General features: G+C 43.8%; 1 protein-coding gene across 1 annotated transcript; it reads left to right on the forward strand.

Annotated features, from left to right (window-relative positions):
- Positions 1–911: 911 nt before the first annotated feature.
- On the forward strand, positions 912–14,501 carry ABRAXAS2 (abraxas 2, BRISC complex subunit). Its single transcript, XM_005490867.3, has 9 exons — positions 912–1,033; positions 2,396–2,486; positions 4,314–4,350; positions 5,948–6,014; positions 6,390–6,580; positions 7,149–7,268; positions 7,921–8,005; positions 9,500–9,614; positions 12,792–14,501. The coding sequence occupies exons 1-9, from the start codon at positions 962–964 to the stop codon at positions 13,259–13,261; spliced, it is 1,248 nt and encodes a 415-aa protein (XP_005490924.2). The 5' UTR covers positions 912–961; the 3' UTR covers positions 13,262–14,501.
- The last annotated feature ends 853 nt before the right edge of the window (positions 14,502–15,354 follow it).

Raw genomic sequence — 15,354 nt, forward strand, 5'->3', positions numbered from 1 at the left:
TTTATTCGTTGCAAATGCCACAGACGTTATTGCTGTTACAAGGTTTATTGCAAGGTGTTTTAATAAGGAAATGAGAGTGATAAACAGCACTGCTGGTCAGTTGCCTCCTGTACAGCTCCGTGTGTGTGAACCGCGGCGTTTCTTCCCAGTATCCCATCCATCCCTGCCCTCTGGCAGTGGGAGCCATTCCCTGTGTCCTGTCCCTCCATCCTTGTCCCCAGTCCCTCTCCAGCTCTCCTGGAGCCCCTTCAGGCCCTGGAGTGGCTCTGAGCTCTCCCTGGAGCCTTGCCAGGTGAACAGCCCCAGAGTAGAGGGGCTCCATCTCCCTCATCACCTTTTTGGCCTCCTCTGGACAAGCTCCAGCGCATCAATGTTCCTCAGGATGAGACAGAGAACAGCGTGTCCAGGGAGGAGAACACGGAGCTGGGGAAGGATCTGGAGCCCCAGGAGAGGCTGAGGGAGCTGGGCAGGGGCTCAGCCTGGAGCAGAGGAGGCTCAGGGGGCCCTTGTGGCTCTGCACAGCTCCTGCCAGGAGGGGACAGCCGGGGGCTCGGGCTCTGCTCCAGGGAACAGGGACAGGAGCAGAGGGAACGGCCTCAGGCGGAGACAAGGGGGGCTCAGGTTGGACATCAGGACAAATGTCTCCGTAGAAGAGGTTGTTAAAGGTTGGAACGGGTGAGGAGTCTCCACCCCTGGAGGTGTCCAAGGAACCCCTGGACGTGTCACTTAGTGCTCTGGGCTGAGTGACCAGTTGATGATCGGTCACAGGTTGGGCTCAGGAGTCTGTTCCAAACTCAATGTTCCAATGGCTCCCACAGTTTCCCACCCTTCCCATGGGGGATGGGTGATCACACTGTCCCCCCCAGGACTACAGCCCCCATGACGCCCCGCGGCGCCGCCGGAAGCGGGCCTGCGTCCGGCGCGCGTGCGCCGTGGCGGCGGCGGCGGCGGTGTGTCCGTCATGGCGGCGTCCATCTCCGGCTACACCTTCAGCTCCGTGTGCTACTGCAGCGCCAACAGCAGCGCCGACCACGTACGTGCCCCCCGCCGCCGCCCCGGGCCCGCGGGGCTCCCTCACGCTGCACCCCGGCCGGCGGCTGCGCTGCGGAGCTTCCAGGCCGCGCTGCCGCCGGTGGGGCCCGGCCGCGGGTCACAGCGGGCGGGGGCGGCCCCAGACGGACACAGCGGGGCGGGATGTGGGGTGTCCGGGCGGGATGTGGGGCGTCCGGCACGTGGGGTGCCCCGGATGCTCCGCGGGGTACCCGGTATGTGGGCTGCCCGGTTTGCCCCATCCCGGGTAGGATGTGAGGTGCCCCGGCTGCTCCCTGGGATTTGGGGTGCCCGGGGTGCTTCTCCTGCAGTGTGGGGACCCCAGGATGCTGCCCCCGGGATGTGGGGGTGTCTGGGTGGGGTGTGGGGTTTCGGAGAGGGATGTGGGGTCTGCGGGATGCTGCCAAGGGATGTGGGGTACCAGGGGTGCTCCCCTCGGGATATCCGGGCTGTTTCCTGGATGTGGGGTGTCCGGGCGGGATGTGGGGTGTCCGGGCGGGATGTGGGGTACCAGGGGGGCTCCCCGCGGGATGTCCGGGCTGTTCCCTGGATATGGGGTGTCCAAGAGGGATGTGGGGTGTCCGGGCGGGATGTGGGGTACCCGGGGTGCTCCCCTCGGGATGTCCGGGCTGTTCCCTGGATGTGGGGTGTCCAATCGGGATGTGGGGTGCCCGGGGTGTTCCCCGCGGGGTGTGGCTCCCGCAGCACCCGGGCTGTGGCAGGAAAACGCTCCTGTAAAAGCTCCATGAGGGATTTTCCAGCAGCCACGGGCGCAGTGCAGATTGGGCTGTTCCCGAATCGCTGGGTTTTGTTGGCACCTTTTTAGCCTGAGCTTGCTCTTTTCCTCTGCACCTTGTGCCAAAACCTCCTGGTTCCAGCTCAATCTCTCCTTTATTTTGGGTAGGGATGGAGAATAAATTAATGTACCTTAAAATTGCCTTACTTTTAAATTGCCTCCTGGGTTTTGCAATCCCTGGCATTGGTCAGGGTCCAGCCCAGTCTCTACACTAAAATTTGTGTAAGTCCCTGCAGGTTTGATCTCCTCTTCCCTTGGCTTTGCTGGAGCTTTTCCCCCTTTTATCTGGGGCTGAGCCCTCCCTTTTGTGATGGGTTTGCCCTGTGTGGGTTGTGCAGAGTGTTCCTTCTGGACAGCCCATCCCTGCAGTGTTGTAAAAGCAAAAAAACAGCTTTGGTAAAACCTCAGGGCAGTTTCTACCCACTGCAGCTCAGATGTGTCTTTCAAACTTCATCTTTGTTTCAGTTTGAAGCTAAGAATGTTACAGTAAATGACTGCATGTAGTGGATTTTATTTTCTATTTTTAATATTTTTCTTTTTGAATTGCAGGAAGGATTTCTGCTGGGAGAGGTGAGACAAGAAGAGACTGTCAGCATTAGTGATTCACAGATCAGCAACACTGAATTCCTACAAGTGATAGGTAAGTGAGGTAACTGAGTTGTTCTGAAACAGGCACTGCTCAGGTTTCATGTTTTCAGCAGGTTTCATTAAGAATTGTTTTATGGTGTGAGACAATCACAGGATTGTCTGTGTCAGACTTCCAGGATCACGTTTGCCACAGTGTCTGTGTGTTTGTGGTTGAGATGTGAAGAAAAGAAACAAATCTTTGCAAGTTACAGGGGTTTCATGCACCTCCTTTTATGGAGGAAAGATTATTTATTGAAGATATTTGTCTGCATTCTGTGATGGAAAAATTACTGTGGGGAATTTCCTGCTTGATACAGTTGCCTAAATACAGCATGTGCTCAAAATAAAATTAATTTATTGCTTGATTTACTGGTACTGGAAGGGGCAGATTTTCAGAAGCAGGTTTGGATGGATGGCTGGGAGTTGGTGACATCATAAACTGTCACAGCAGGACTGGACAAGGAATATCAGTCAGACAATTTGTTGATAAGCACAAGTTCTGTACAGCTGATGTGTTGTGAAAACTGAGCAAAAATCAAAATCTTGCTGCTAAGTGTTGGTTGAAGGAGATGTTTTAGACATGAATGAGAGACTGTTGCATGTTTTGTTTATGGAAAATAGGAAAGCCCTGAAAGAAAACTGCCTTTTTATTTCTGGGTATAAAACCAGCTGTTAAAATAGATTTAAACCTCCTTAAATGCCTGGCTTTGTGGCTGTGATCCCAGACCACAAAGCAGGCTGTGCATGAAGCTCAGTGAGAGCACAAACAGCAGTTAAAAACTGCTCCCTTTTAAATTCACCCCTTTGCCACATTATTGGTTCCAGTGAGAATGGAAATCACCCCCTCCTCAAGACCTGCTGGATATTTTTTTATTTGCCATTTTTGATTCAATACTTATTCATCAAAATTAACTCTTGAACTGCCAGTTCAGCTCATGAGATTGACAGTTTTGTGGCACTGTTGTCACAGATGACTTTTCACTTTCTTTTGTGTCTCCTTAGTGGTGCTGTTTCAATATTTGTGTGTGTACATAGTATGTGTACTAGATACATATATACTAGTGCATATATACATATATGTACTAGATACATGTATTTTTTTATATATATATATATAAAAATAAGTCATGTTTGGTGTTGCAAAGGCAATGTAAGATTGGATTTTTACTCTTTTCTTAGTCTCCTCTGAGGTTGCTGCTATGTTACAACCTTTGCTGATTAAATAAGCATCTTAGCATTTATCACAACCTTTTCAATGAAAAAGCATTGCCCTGACTTTTTAATATTTCATGTAACAGAATTATAAAGTGCAGCTAAATGTTTTGAAACTGCTTTTAACCCCTTTTCTCATTAGAGATTCTGTTTGCCTTGCCTCCTTAAACACCACAATCAGTGATTCCCTTCCCCATCTCTTTTTTATTCCTTGCTGCTGTAAGAAACAATGTAGATGGATGCAAATAAGGTGTTGTGGAAGGGTATAGAAAAAAAGAAAAAAGAAATCAGAAATGCCTTTGTGAGGAGTTTGTAACTATCAAATAGTATCAAAAGTGTGTATTTGAGGCTCAGATAAATCTCTGTGCATCTGAGCAAGTGTATGCCTTGCTTATTGAAATATTTTTCTAGGTAAAAGATCAAATGATGAAGTGAAGGCAGTTTTCTGTGTGTGGTGCTGTGTCATCACGTGTGGAGCCAGTGAGGGCAGTGTGTGCTGTGACACAAATGTTTCTTGCTCAGTAGCTCTGGTGTGGAAAGTTCATGCAAGATATGCCACTGTAATTTCTCTTTGCCTGGAGCAGTTGGACACATGTCACTTTTTTCATTTGTTTGTTTGTTTTTGCAGAAATCCATAACCATGAGCCTTGTTCAAAACTCTTTAGGTAAGCTTCTTTTGTTGTCTTGCAGTGGTGGCTGCAGAATATAAAACCAGGGAGCTCCCTGCAATGTATGAGCATTTCAAATGTCCCCAGCAGTGTTTGCTCATCTGATGGTTTTACAGGAGCACACACAAGTGGCACCAACCATGACAAGCAAAGCAGGAGTTTACAGTTGTAGAGTAGCTTGGAGGGGTTTATTTCTCCATCTGTTTGGATTTCTGTGCAGCTGTGGAGGTAGGGCAGCTGTCAGGTCAGCTCATATCACTCTGATGATGAGGAGGAATGTCAAAATCAATTGAAATTCAATTAAATTTAAATGTTGTAGGCTAGGCTGGCTCTGCCTGGGCCTGGTGGGTCCCTGTGTGCCCTAACCCTGGTAACCTGCTGGGTTAACAAGTTGCTTTGTGCTTAGTGGTACCAACCTAATTATTGTACAATCTTCAGCTTTCCAGTTATTTTTGCCTTCTGATCTTCTGAACTCGAGAATTTAAATTAAATATGGGGCTAATATATTCTATTTAACAGCTTCCATCTATTTACATGTAGATTTTCTCTATAGTTTTCACTTGTTACCCAGTGTTGGCTGCTAAAGCACTGTCTAGAATTCCTTTTGAGAAGGAATTCCCAATTAATCTCCTCTCATCTTGAGAGATTTCCAGCCAATTAAGAAGACACAGTAGCTTAGACATTATGATTGACAGTGGTTGCATTAAAGAGAAAAGCTGCAGTCAGTCACTTTGCTGGCTGATAATTACAGAGAGGATACTCTTAACCCAGTGATTTAAAATGCTGCAGACTCCACACATGGAGATAAAGCACAGACACAGAAAGAGTTGGATGTCCACCAGGGTTATAAATAAATATTGCAAACATGAATTGAAAAATTTGTGTAAATATAACATAGTGTCTCAAATTTGTCATTAGTTGTAGTCTGAGTTTTCCCAACAACTTACACCTTGAAGTAAATGGCATTTCCACCCTTATTTACCAGCCAAGCACTGAGCTCAGGATTTGGTGGTTTTTTACCCCACCCCCCAAAAGTTGAAGTCACAGACCCCTAAACCAGAGCATTTTCCTGCACTGCTTTAGGTGTTAATATCAGCTTTTGAAAGAGACCAAGGAGGAATCTATTTTCAAATGTTCTTCCTTTTATCATGCACTCTGATCTACCTCAATACCTAAACCTGTCTGCATAAGTAGATTTATAAATTCCTAAATCTGTTCTGTCCACAAAATAACATGTCAGGATTTGAGTTCAGCTGTGGAAGCAGAGCCATTTGGAAAGATCATTATACTTTGAATTATTGCTGACTCTTTTGGCATCAAGAATCCATCCAAGTGAGTGCAGTGGCAGCATTGGAGCTCCAGAAATTGATTTGGAGTTGCATTTGCAATGGCCCTGCTTTTATTTCTTCTGGGCTGATAGGCTTCTGATTATCAAAGCTGAGTTTTACAGAATGCTGGTCACAACAAAACTGCACAGTGCATTTCTGTGGGAAAAGTAAGGCTCTGGAAGTTGCTTTGTAGAAATTATTTACTTTATGTATAATATGTGTGTATAAACTTTGTACTTACCTTTCTCTCTTCCCTTTTGTTCAAGCTTTTATGACTATGCAGGCAAAGTTAATGAGGAGAGTTTGGACAGGATTCTCAAAGACAGAAGAAAAGTAAGTTTTCTATCTTTTCATCCATTAGAAAGAGTGGGTTTGAGAAACAAAGGTAGTTAACTAGAATAATTACTTTCCTTCACAAATCTGATGGTTTGTTTTGATCCAGGGCTTATCCTGTACAGAATTTGTTGGATTTGTGGTGCTTAGATTAAACTGGGAGCAATGTCTAACTTCCCTGAAGAAATGCAAAGGATTTGAGTGTAGATCTCCAAAAGTGTAGGGCTCTATTGACCATCTCAAACTCAAATCTTGAGGAATTGAGTTTGTGCTAAAGCTTTTGGGTGATGGTGATACCACAATATCAGCCCCTTTAAGGTAAATGTGTGTCTCTCAGGTAACACTGTGGGTTTTTCCTGATGTGTTTGATTGCAGAACGTTATTGGGTGGTACAGATTCAGGAGAAACACTCAGCAGCAGATGTCATACAGAGAGCACATCATCCACAAACAGCTGACACACATCCTTGGAGTGCCTGACCTCGTCTTCCTTCTCTTCAGCTTCATTTCCACTGCAAATAACTCCACACATGCTTTAGAATATGTGCTTTTTAGACCAAACAGAAGGTAAGCAAACTCTGCCAGTGAAGCAGTGCTCATTCTTTGTTCTGCTTTTTACTGCTATTTTTAAACTATTTAGGAGTTTGTACAATTGCACTTAAAGAGAGCTTTGTGTCAGTCCAACAATGTCTTGGGGTGCTTATTAATGATGACAGGTTTGGTTTTATTTTGGGGTTTTGTTCTGGGTTTTTTTTTTTGGTGCAAATAATTTATAAATTAATATTACGGTGAACAAAAATTCTTTCCAGTCTCTAAGTCATCAGACAAAAAAAATCTATTTTAAGAGACATCAAATGTCACTACCATGTTTCTTCTAGAGGACCTGAATATACCTCTGGTAGTTTGCACATTATAAAGGTTCTTGGAGGTGTAGAGGTAGCTCTGTATTAAGGGTTTTGATCCTGCATTTATTTTGAACACAACTTGTAAAATTCAGCTACTTTTATAACAAACCTAATGCAGGAGCTTTAAAATTAGATGAGTTCTGATTGTCAGAGGGATGGGATAATATCAATGCTTTTGTAAAGAACCTTTTTCAATTGAATTAATAAATCTTTCTGAACCTTCTCTGCAGGTATAATCAAAGGGTGTCACTTACTATTCCTAATCTAGGCAACACTAGCCAACAGGAATACAAAGGTTCTTCAGTGCCAAATACTTCTCAGAATTATGCCAAAGTTATTAAGGAACATGGGTAAGGACTTCTCCTTTTTAAATGAAGTAGTCATCAGGCTCTGCTCTCTGTACCTGACAGAGAATAACACAAATGTGCATGTTGAAAACCAGAAAACCAGGTCTGGAGGAGAGTGGTCAGTTCCCAGTGTGCTTTTTTCCTGGTGAGATTGAATCTTTTAGAAGAGCCAAAGGAACTCAGTGCAATTTTCAGAAAAGCAGAGTTGGTGTGGCCAGTCCATGCTGGGACCCTTCTGGCTGGAAATTCTGACTTGATTTCTCCAAGTGTGCACTTGGAGTCTGCCTCAGAAGCATTGAATTCTTGATGGTTTTCTTAAGTATTTTCAATTAAATGCCATAAATTCAAAGTAGCTTTTCTGGCTGTTAACAATGAAATTACACAAGCTTAAAGATTTTGGCAAAAGTTTAATCTCATTCAAATGAGACTTTATTGTTCCAGAAGGAGTTTTGGTATTGAATATGCTGCTGTCCAAATTTTTGTTTATGACAGTATGGTACATTTTTTAACAATATACTATTGCTAAAATAGCATATTTAGCAATAAGATACATTTAAAAAATACAGTGATAGACTGCTTAACTGGAATTCAAAGACAGCATGAGCTAGAAGCCTGTATTGTCTTTTCTCACATATGATTTCTGCTTTCTTTTTAGTACTGATTTTTTTGACAAAGATGGAGTGATGAAGGACATCAGGGCTATCTATCAGGTTTATAATGCACTTCAGGAAAAAGTACAGGTAACATCCTTTACTCCATACTGGTCTGTATATATGTGGCATCTTTTATTCATCCTTTGGTTAAAGCAGGCATGGAGGAGATGGAGATTTTTAGACCTCATAAAGAATTATCATGAACTGTAGGAAAATAAGACTGACTTTAAAATGAAATGTTTCAGTTTCTATTTAATGTGAGCTTCTGCAGTGCTTCTGTGTGGCCTCTGTGAAAGTGGTTGGTACAAATAGCACCAAATTTTTCTCTTTTGCAAGTCAAGGATTTAATACTTAGTGATTTAGGGGAGGTGTTAGTCACTTTTAAGGGTTTGCAGTGAAGAGAAGCCCTGCTGAAGGCTGTAGGGATTTGCAGAGGTTTAAAAATGCCTCCTGGCTCTGGGTATGGAGCATGAGCAGAGCACCATCTGTTAGTTAAAACTTGTGAACATTTTGTGTGGAGCATGAGTGAATCCTGCTCCAAATGTGCCAAAGCATCTGAGAATGCCTGGAGTGTCAGCTCTGCTCATTGTGAGCTTGTCAGCTCGCAGCTTGCCCTGTGTGAAGAGCAGGGGAGCTGCAGGGGAGCAGCTCACACATCTGCTGCTTCCAGGCTTTCCCCCTGTGCCTCTGCCCTGGGGGGATTGCTGCCTGTGCTCTGCTGCTTCCCTCCTGAGCAGGGAGCCAGGAGCAATCCCTGCAGCCAGCCTGCACAGGGGGAGCTGCTCCTTCTCACTGGGGATTTGCACCTTCCAGCCTCCTTTGGAAGGCACACACTTCCAGGGAATAGCAAAGTTTCTCTTCAGAGCTGTGTCCATCAGCTAATGCATTGCTGTGGGATGCTGTTCTTGCCAGGAGCATGGCTGTCCTCTGTGCTCCTGCTGTTGTTTCAATTGCTGTCTGGACAAATGGAAATGAGCTTCCTTAGCCTGGAGAAAGGGAGGCTGAGGGGAGACATTGTCACACTCTTCTCCAGAGTAACAAGTGACAGGAGGAGAGGAAACCACCTCAAGTTGCACCAGGGGAGGTTTAGGATGGAAATTAGGAACAATTTTTTTCCCTGAGAGGGCTGTCAGGCATTGGAACAGGCTGTTCAGGGCAGTGGTGGAATCAGCATCCCTGCAAGTGATCGTGGCCAATATTTAATTTCATAGAATCACAGAATGCTTTGGGTGGGAAGGGACCTTAAAGCTCCTCTCATTCCCATGGCAGGGACACCTTCCACTGTCCCAGGCTGCTCCAAGCCTCATCCATCCTGAACACTTCCAGGGATGTTGGACACCAACCAATTTTGCATCTTATTGCAAATCTCATGATGCATTATTTGGAGATGCTTTTCCTATAATGCAGCAACAGCCAGTAAAGAAAACAATCTTGAGGTTGAATATTTCTGCTGCAGTTAAATCCTGCTTTTAGTTTTGTGCTTCAAGGGCTTCTTGCCTGGTACTAGCTTTATTAATGTTGTCCTGAAACTATTTCCTCCATTTTTGCCCAATCTTAGCATATCTTACATTTTTCTCCCAGGCAGTATGTATAGATGTAGAAAAAAGTGAACGTGTTGTTGAATCTTTCCAAGCTGATGTAAACAAGTTAAAAAGGCAAATCGCACAAAAGAAGAATGAAAAAGAACAAGAAATAAGTAAGTTGCCTTTTAATTACCTTTTTTCTTTCAGAAGCAGGTGCTGTGAGGAGAAAATGCTTTGTGGAGTTAAAATAATTGTTGTATTGCTGATAACTCATGGGAAAAACCATCCCAGTGGGAAGGGCAGTATGATGGATTTGTGTTGAGTAACACCTGAGCTGTGAAAGTGTGTGTTGAAGGTCTTCCTGCTGGAATCATCCAGTGTTAGCAAGCTTAAAATACAACTGTAAAGAAAGAATGAGCAAGTCAGTTCTGGAAATAACACAGGAAAAGATCAGTTGTAGGAAAAGAAATGTGAGGGGAAAAAAAAGCTAAATACTGAAGAGATTCTTTTTGAAGTAATGTACTGTGCTCACAGGCCAGGAGTTATCTATCCATGGTTTTATAAACTCTTTATTCCCACTCCCATTTCCTGACTTAGTGGTAAAGATGTTCAGCACTGAAATATCACTTCTCAGTGTTGAAGAAAATCTTTGTAGGTGTTGCTCATCTCATTTTGCTGCTCCATGATTTCCTGAGTCAGTGAGCCTTGCTGTGTGAGCACATTTGGCTGATTGCCACACTGTCCTTCCCTCCTAAAAACAGAGTGTGGCCTCAGGAGACTTTGGTTAGCAGCAGGTAAGTTTTGTGAGGCTCCTTCCAAAGAGGCATTGCTGATCTAATTGAATTTGTGAGTGCAAGGGAAGACTGAAGGTAGAGAGTAAGGGCAGAGAACAGGCAAATGGGAAATAAGATAAAAACCTAAATAATTCATAAGCAAATTACACATTTCAGCAAACACTTCCTCTTTTTACCCATGTTTGATAAGCAAATAATGAAATTTTGTCATTTTAGCTATGAGGTGTTTTTTATTATTTCTGTATCCTGTTACCCAAAGCAGTGTGTGACAAAAAGGGGGTTTAGGTGGGTGAGCACCCTAAACTCTGCAAAGGGCTTGCTGCTCCTGCTGTGAGTGGTATTTTAATTTTCTCCAGGCACTGTTATCACATGAGCATTTTAGTCAGCACAAGTTCTTCTTTGAATCTCAAAGATAAGGCAGCAGAGCCAGGATTAGCCCAGGACCATTTGAAAGGTGGAAGTAAATGAGTCACTGCTGTTTCCTGCTTGGCTGGAGATGAAGTAGGCAGGGAGCTGCTACTATGGGGAAGCAGAGGTGGATATTTAGTGTGACTGGAGCTGATCCCAGCACAGATGGGAAAAGCTGGGGGAGGAGGAGGAAGAGCAGTCAGTGCTCAACTCTGGCTACTACCAGGGAGATGCAAATGCTGGACTGAGAATTGATGCCAGAGCAGAGAATCATGTGAGAGGGCTGAAGCAAGAAAACATGCAGTATTTTTAGATGTGAGTAGTTAATTACTGAATCTGGCCTTCTGTTCCCTCACTTGCTCCATGCTGGGAGAATTTCCTTGGTTTTAGTGAGGAAAAGGGAGAGTTTGATTCCAGTTCCTGTGGGAGTGTTGTGTGAGAGCTTGGTGTTCCTACAAACCTTGGGTTAACAGGTTATGACTTCAACACTCCATTATAAAAGGCAGTTGAGACTTCAGCTGCCAGATGACTGCAATAGTTCTGTACATGCAGCAGGATGTTCCAGCTTTGCTGAGTGCTGTGCACTTCCCAGATGCCAGGAAATCTGCCAGGGCTGTTCTCCTGGTGTGGCCCAGAGCTGGAGTGCTGTTCTGCAGCCTCTTGAGGGAAAGTGCTCTCTGCATTCCCAAGAGACATCTCAGTGACTTGGTCAGAGGGATTCTCACCTCCATGTGGGGTTTCTCCAGTAAATGGAGCTGATCCCATTGTGTCCCTCACCTTGCACATTCCAGTGTCAGTTCTGGCAGGATTGTTGGTTAATAATCCCTTAGGAACCAGTCAAAAACTTCAGTGTCTGCCAGTGCTTAAAAAACTTCCTGCCAGGAAGTCTTTCCTTCTGTCTCGTGTGCAGTACTCAAATTTACCTTTCTGCAGCAGCCTCTTAGGCACATTTAAGAATAAAATGCTTTCTTCAGTCTTCCCTCCTAATCCCACTTATTCCACCCTTTCCCCTTAGGTTATGATTATTAGATCCCTTGTGTTTTGTAGGGTTTCTCCAGTTTTCCCTATTTCATAAACTATGGTGTTCATAGTTACATATATTTTGGTTGTATTTTTAGCAACTACAATGAAATGATACATAGCTGTATCTCCTCAGCTGAGCACACCTCATGCATATTGATTTATAGTTTACATGAATCAAGTTTCTTTTCTGCAGAAGGATGCAAGTGTTCCTCATTTTTGCAGCTCTTGCAGTTCATTATTCTTGTGCATGTCTTCCTCAAATTATTTTCCAAATCAGCTCATTTAAGATGACTTTCACATTCTTGTTCTGATACCCTGCTACACTCCCAGCTATAATTCCATCATTTAGATTTTTAATGTGAGTGCAGTTATTAAAATAATAATTTGAGAGAAGAAGACATGGTGATTTCTTTGCAGGTGTTATGAGATTGTCCCCTAGCACAAGGGGCATTGAAAGTACAAAGTGATACTTTTAAGATACAATATCAAATATCAATTATGGATGAAAAATGAGTTGAGTTTTGCTGGGTAAGACACAGGCAGAGAGGAACAGGTTGAGCTCTAGCACAGGTGCTTTTTGATGTGAGAAGGAGCTGAAAAATACAGAGAAAAGATGAGATGGAAACAGCAACAGGCTGTGGAAACATCCTGTAGCTGTGTTTTTTGGGAGCTTAAACCGGAGGAAATGATCTGTACAGGATGACTGTGCACATGAAAGTGTAGCATGTTTGCACTTGGATAGTTTATTTGCTTTCTGACTCATTTTGGGTTTGAAAAGGGATCACTGGGATAATGGAGCTGATCCTGATGAGGTTCAGGCTGCACTGCTGAATTTCGGGGAGTTTGTCACGCTCAAAGAGAAGGGTGCAGCGTTAAACAAGATTTGATGTGACAGTCAGGGGCAGTGTATTGATGACTCCCTAAGCCTTAAATCAGAGGTATGAAAGGTGGGTAGAGCAGACTGAGAGGACAGGATCCAGTGCTGGAGTTGGAAAGCAGTGCCAGGGGTGAGCATTTGGTAACAAGCAGAAGGAAAGAAGCGAGGGCAGGCGAGGTGGTCACACTCAGGTATGTGGAGCACGTTGCCAAGAGAGCATTAAGTACCTCCTGTTCTTTGCTTTGTAGGAATGCAGCAGGCAATTTTAAGCAGGCAAATGCCAACAGATAACGTGGAACCCATGTTTGTTCCCCGAATGTCCTACACTGGCTTTGCTGTGGAAGGCTGCACGCTGGAGGATTCCGACGTGTCCGATCCTCCCCCGCCCTACTCGGATTTCAACACGAGCACTCACGACAGCTCTGGCAGCCCCGGGCTCCTGGAGAGCAGCAGCATCTTCATGCCTCGGCCTCAGGCAGTGGGGTCTTCCAGTTATGTTTCCACAAGTGCAGGATTGAAATATTCTGGCAATGGAGCATCCATGCCATCTTCCCAAAGAGCGCTGCCTGACAATGTTGACGAATCAGAAGACAGTGATTATGAGAATTTGCTCGAACCCACAGAGTCCTCTGACAGTGAATACTCACAGACAAGGGAGTCACGACCTTCAGCACATCCCGATGGTGATTCCAGGAACACTCAGACTTCTCAGATTTGATAGGGGGGAAAACAGAACAAATCCACGTGACACTGTTTTTTCATAATTGTTACCGAGAGATTTTGGGGATTTGACCCGGAGGAAATGAACTACACAGGATTACTGTGCACACGAAATGTAGAAGACTTGCACTAGATGGTTTATTCACCTTGTGATACATTTTGCAAGTTTTATAATGGAATCATTAGGATAATCAAGTTGTACTAATACTGATGAGGTTCATGGATGTACTGGTAAAAATTTAGGCAAAATGAAATTTATAGAGATCTTGTAGCTTTTGTTGCCATATTTTCTTTAAGACAATAAATTGGGATGTAGTAACTAAGCACAGTTAGTCTACAGATAATGTTCTCAAATCAAAACTTACCTCTTGCACTATCATGCCTTGAATTTTAATTTTTGAAAGGGAATAATAAATATATCAGCCGCCTTCCGAATAGCTTTCTATGGTAAGCCAAATTGGCCTTTGCAAGCAAAGAAATTTTGATAATTCTGAGAAGCCTGATAGGAAAAGACGTGGTCAACCTCCTTCTGTGGGCATGCCCTCATCAGAGGAGGGGTTTGGTCTGACCTTTTTTACAAACAGAATGTGTCTCACTTCAACTGATGGTTGCCTTTTTTTCTGTAAAGGATGTTTGGGGGGGTGGGATGCCTGGGAAATCATCCAGATGAATGTCATAAATAGAATTATTCTGGTTTCGCTGGGTTTACAATGACTTTATGCCACACTAGCCTCATTTATTGTCTCATGTGTTCTTTTAGCATAAATATGAAGTGCACATACAGGAGTAAATGACCAACAGAAGTAGTAAATTCCATCATGATTGGACTTTGGAGTCTGCAAATTGCAAACATCAGAGACTGCTACTTGCATTTTATTTGCATCTGAGTATTGGATTTACGCTTCTAGATGAGTTATTTTATGTGATAAATAGGGGATAGGGTAGGAGAAGATTGTTTGGAGAGTCCCCTGGGTTTATTACCTCTTTTCCTCTGGGTGAAACATGTAAATGATTATTTTAATTTGAATTACAGCTCTTGTCAGAAAACTGCCGTTTGGGATAAATGAAGTGTGGTATATTTAGAGAATTTCATGTTTGGATGCACTTACTTTTATTTAAATACTGCTTGTATGCTAACGTTGCCCAAAATATGTGAAATTGTGCCACTAAGAAGTTTGTATTATTGGACTTTATCCCTGATGTGTAAATGAGAAAATACACATTTTAAGATGAGGTTATCTGCAGCGTTTATCACTTTGAGGTATCAATAGCCACTTCTTCAGTTTACACCCAGAACAGCAAAGCAGTTGCTGAAAAATTTTAAATATCTCCAGTTTACCCACTGAAATTTTAGTCTTCTGGATCATATCCATAGGCAAAAGTCTTTTCATTACCGTCTCCTTACCTGTACTAAATTAAGCAAAATAACTTTGGGAAAAAAAAAAAATGAGATGTTAAAATTGCCACTTTTCTTCAAAGTGGTTCCATCTTTAAACATCAAGTGCTCTGGTTTTAACTAATTGACGTTGTTCTCATTAGCCTTAACTGGATGGATTTTTGTCTTGGAGTGTTGCAATCCCTGGAACAGAGACCTGGCTGTGGAGTGAGCACCTGTGAGCACCTGTGGCTCAGGTGTGGGCATGTCCATGCTGGAATCACAACTGACAGGTTGGCAGCCACCCTCTTCATTTCTATTCTGCACAGAAACCTGCAAAATGTACATCTCTGAGAAAGCAGTTCAATGTGACAATAAAATCTTATTTAATCCTACCGCAGGTTTTAATGCTTGTCAGGTGCCAGGGTGGTGGAGGAGCTCACTGGGAAGCAGAAGTGCAGCTCAGAAGTGTGTGAGGTTTGTTCAGGCTGGGGCTGAGGGGATGTGGCAGAGGGAGTTTTCCATGCCTGACACATGTTTGTACAAGATCTTTGAATTCTGGGGTTATTTAACAAAAAATGTCACAAGTTCTGCTTGGTTTTCCATGCACCATGCAGGTGGGACAGGTGTGTCATTTTGTGCCTCCAGCCAGTGCTTACCTGCTGGTGTTTTCATTCCCCATAACTGCTGACTCATAAGGACAAAGGGTGTGGCTT

Source organism: Zonotrichia albicollis, chromosome 7 (assembly GCF_047830755.1).
Source record: "Zonotrichia albicollis isolate bZonAlb1 chromosome 7, bZonAlb1.hap1, whole genome shotgun sequence".
Lineage (NCBI taxonomy): Eukaryota > Metazoa > Chordata > Aves > Passeriformes > Passerellidae > Zonotrichia > Zonotrichia albicollis.

Excerpts from the sequence above, each read along its gene's own strand:
- ABRAXAS2 (XM_005490867.3), top strand. The coding sequence starts at position 962 with ATGGCGGCGTCCATCTCCGGCTACACCTTCAGCTCCGTGTGCTACTGC. Across the intron at positions 6,581-7,148 it reads CTTTTTAGACCAAACAGAAG|GTATAATCAAAGGGTGTCAC; the intron begins GTAAGCAAACTC and ends CCTTCTCTGCAG. Across the intron at positions 7,269-7,920 it reads AAAGTTATTAAGGAACATGG|TACTGATTTTTTTGACAAAG; the intron begins GTAAGGACTTCT and ends CTTTCTTTTTAG.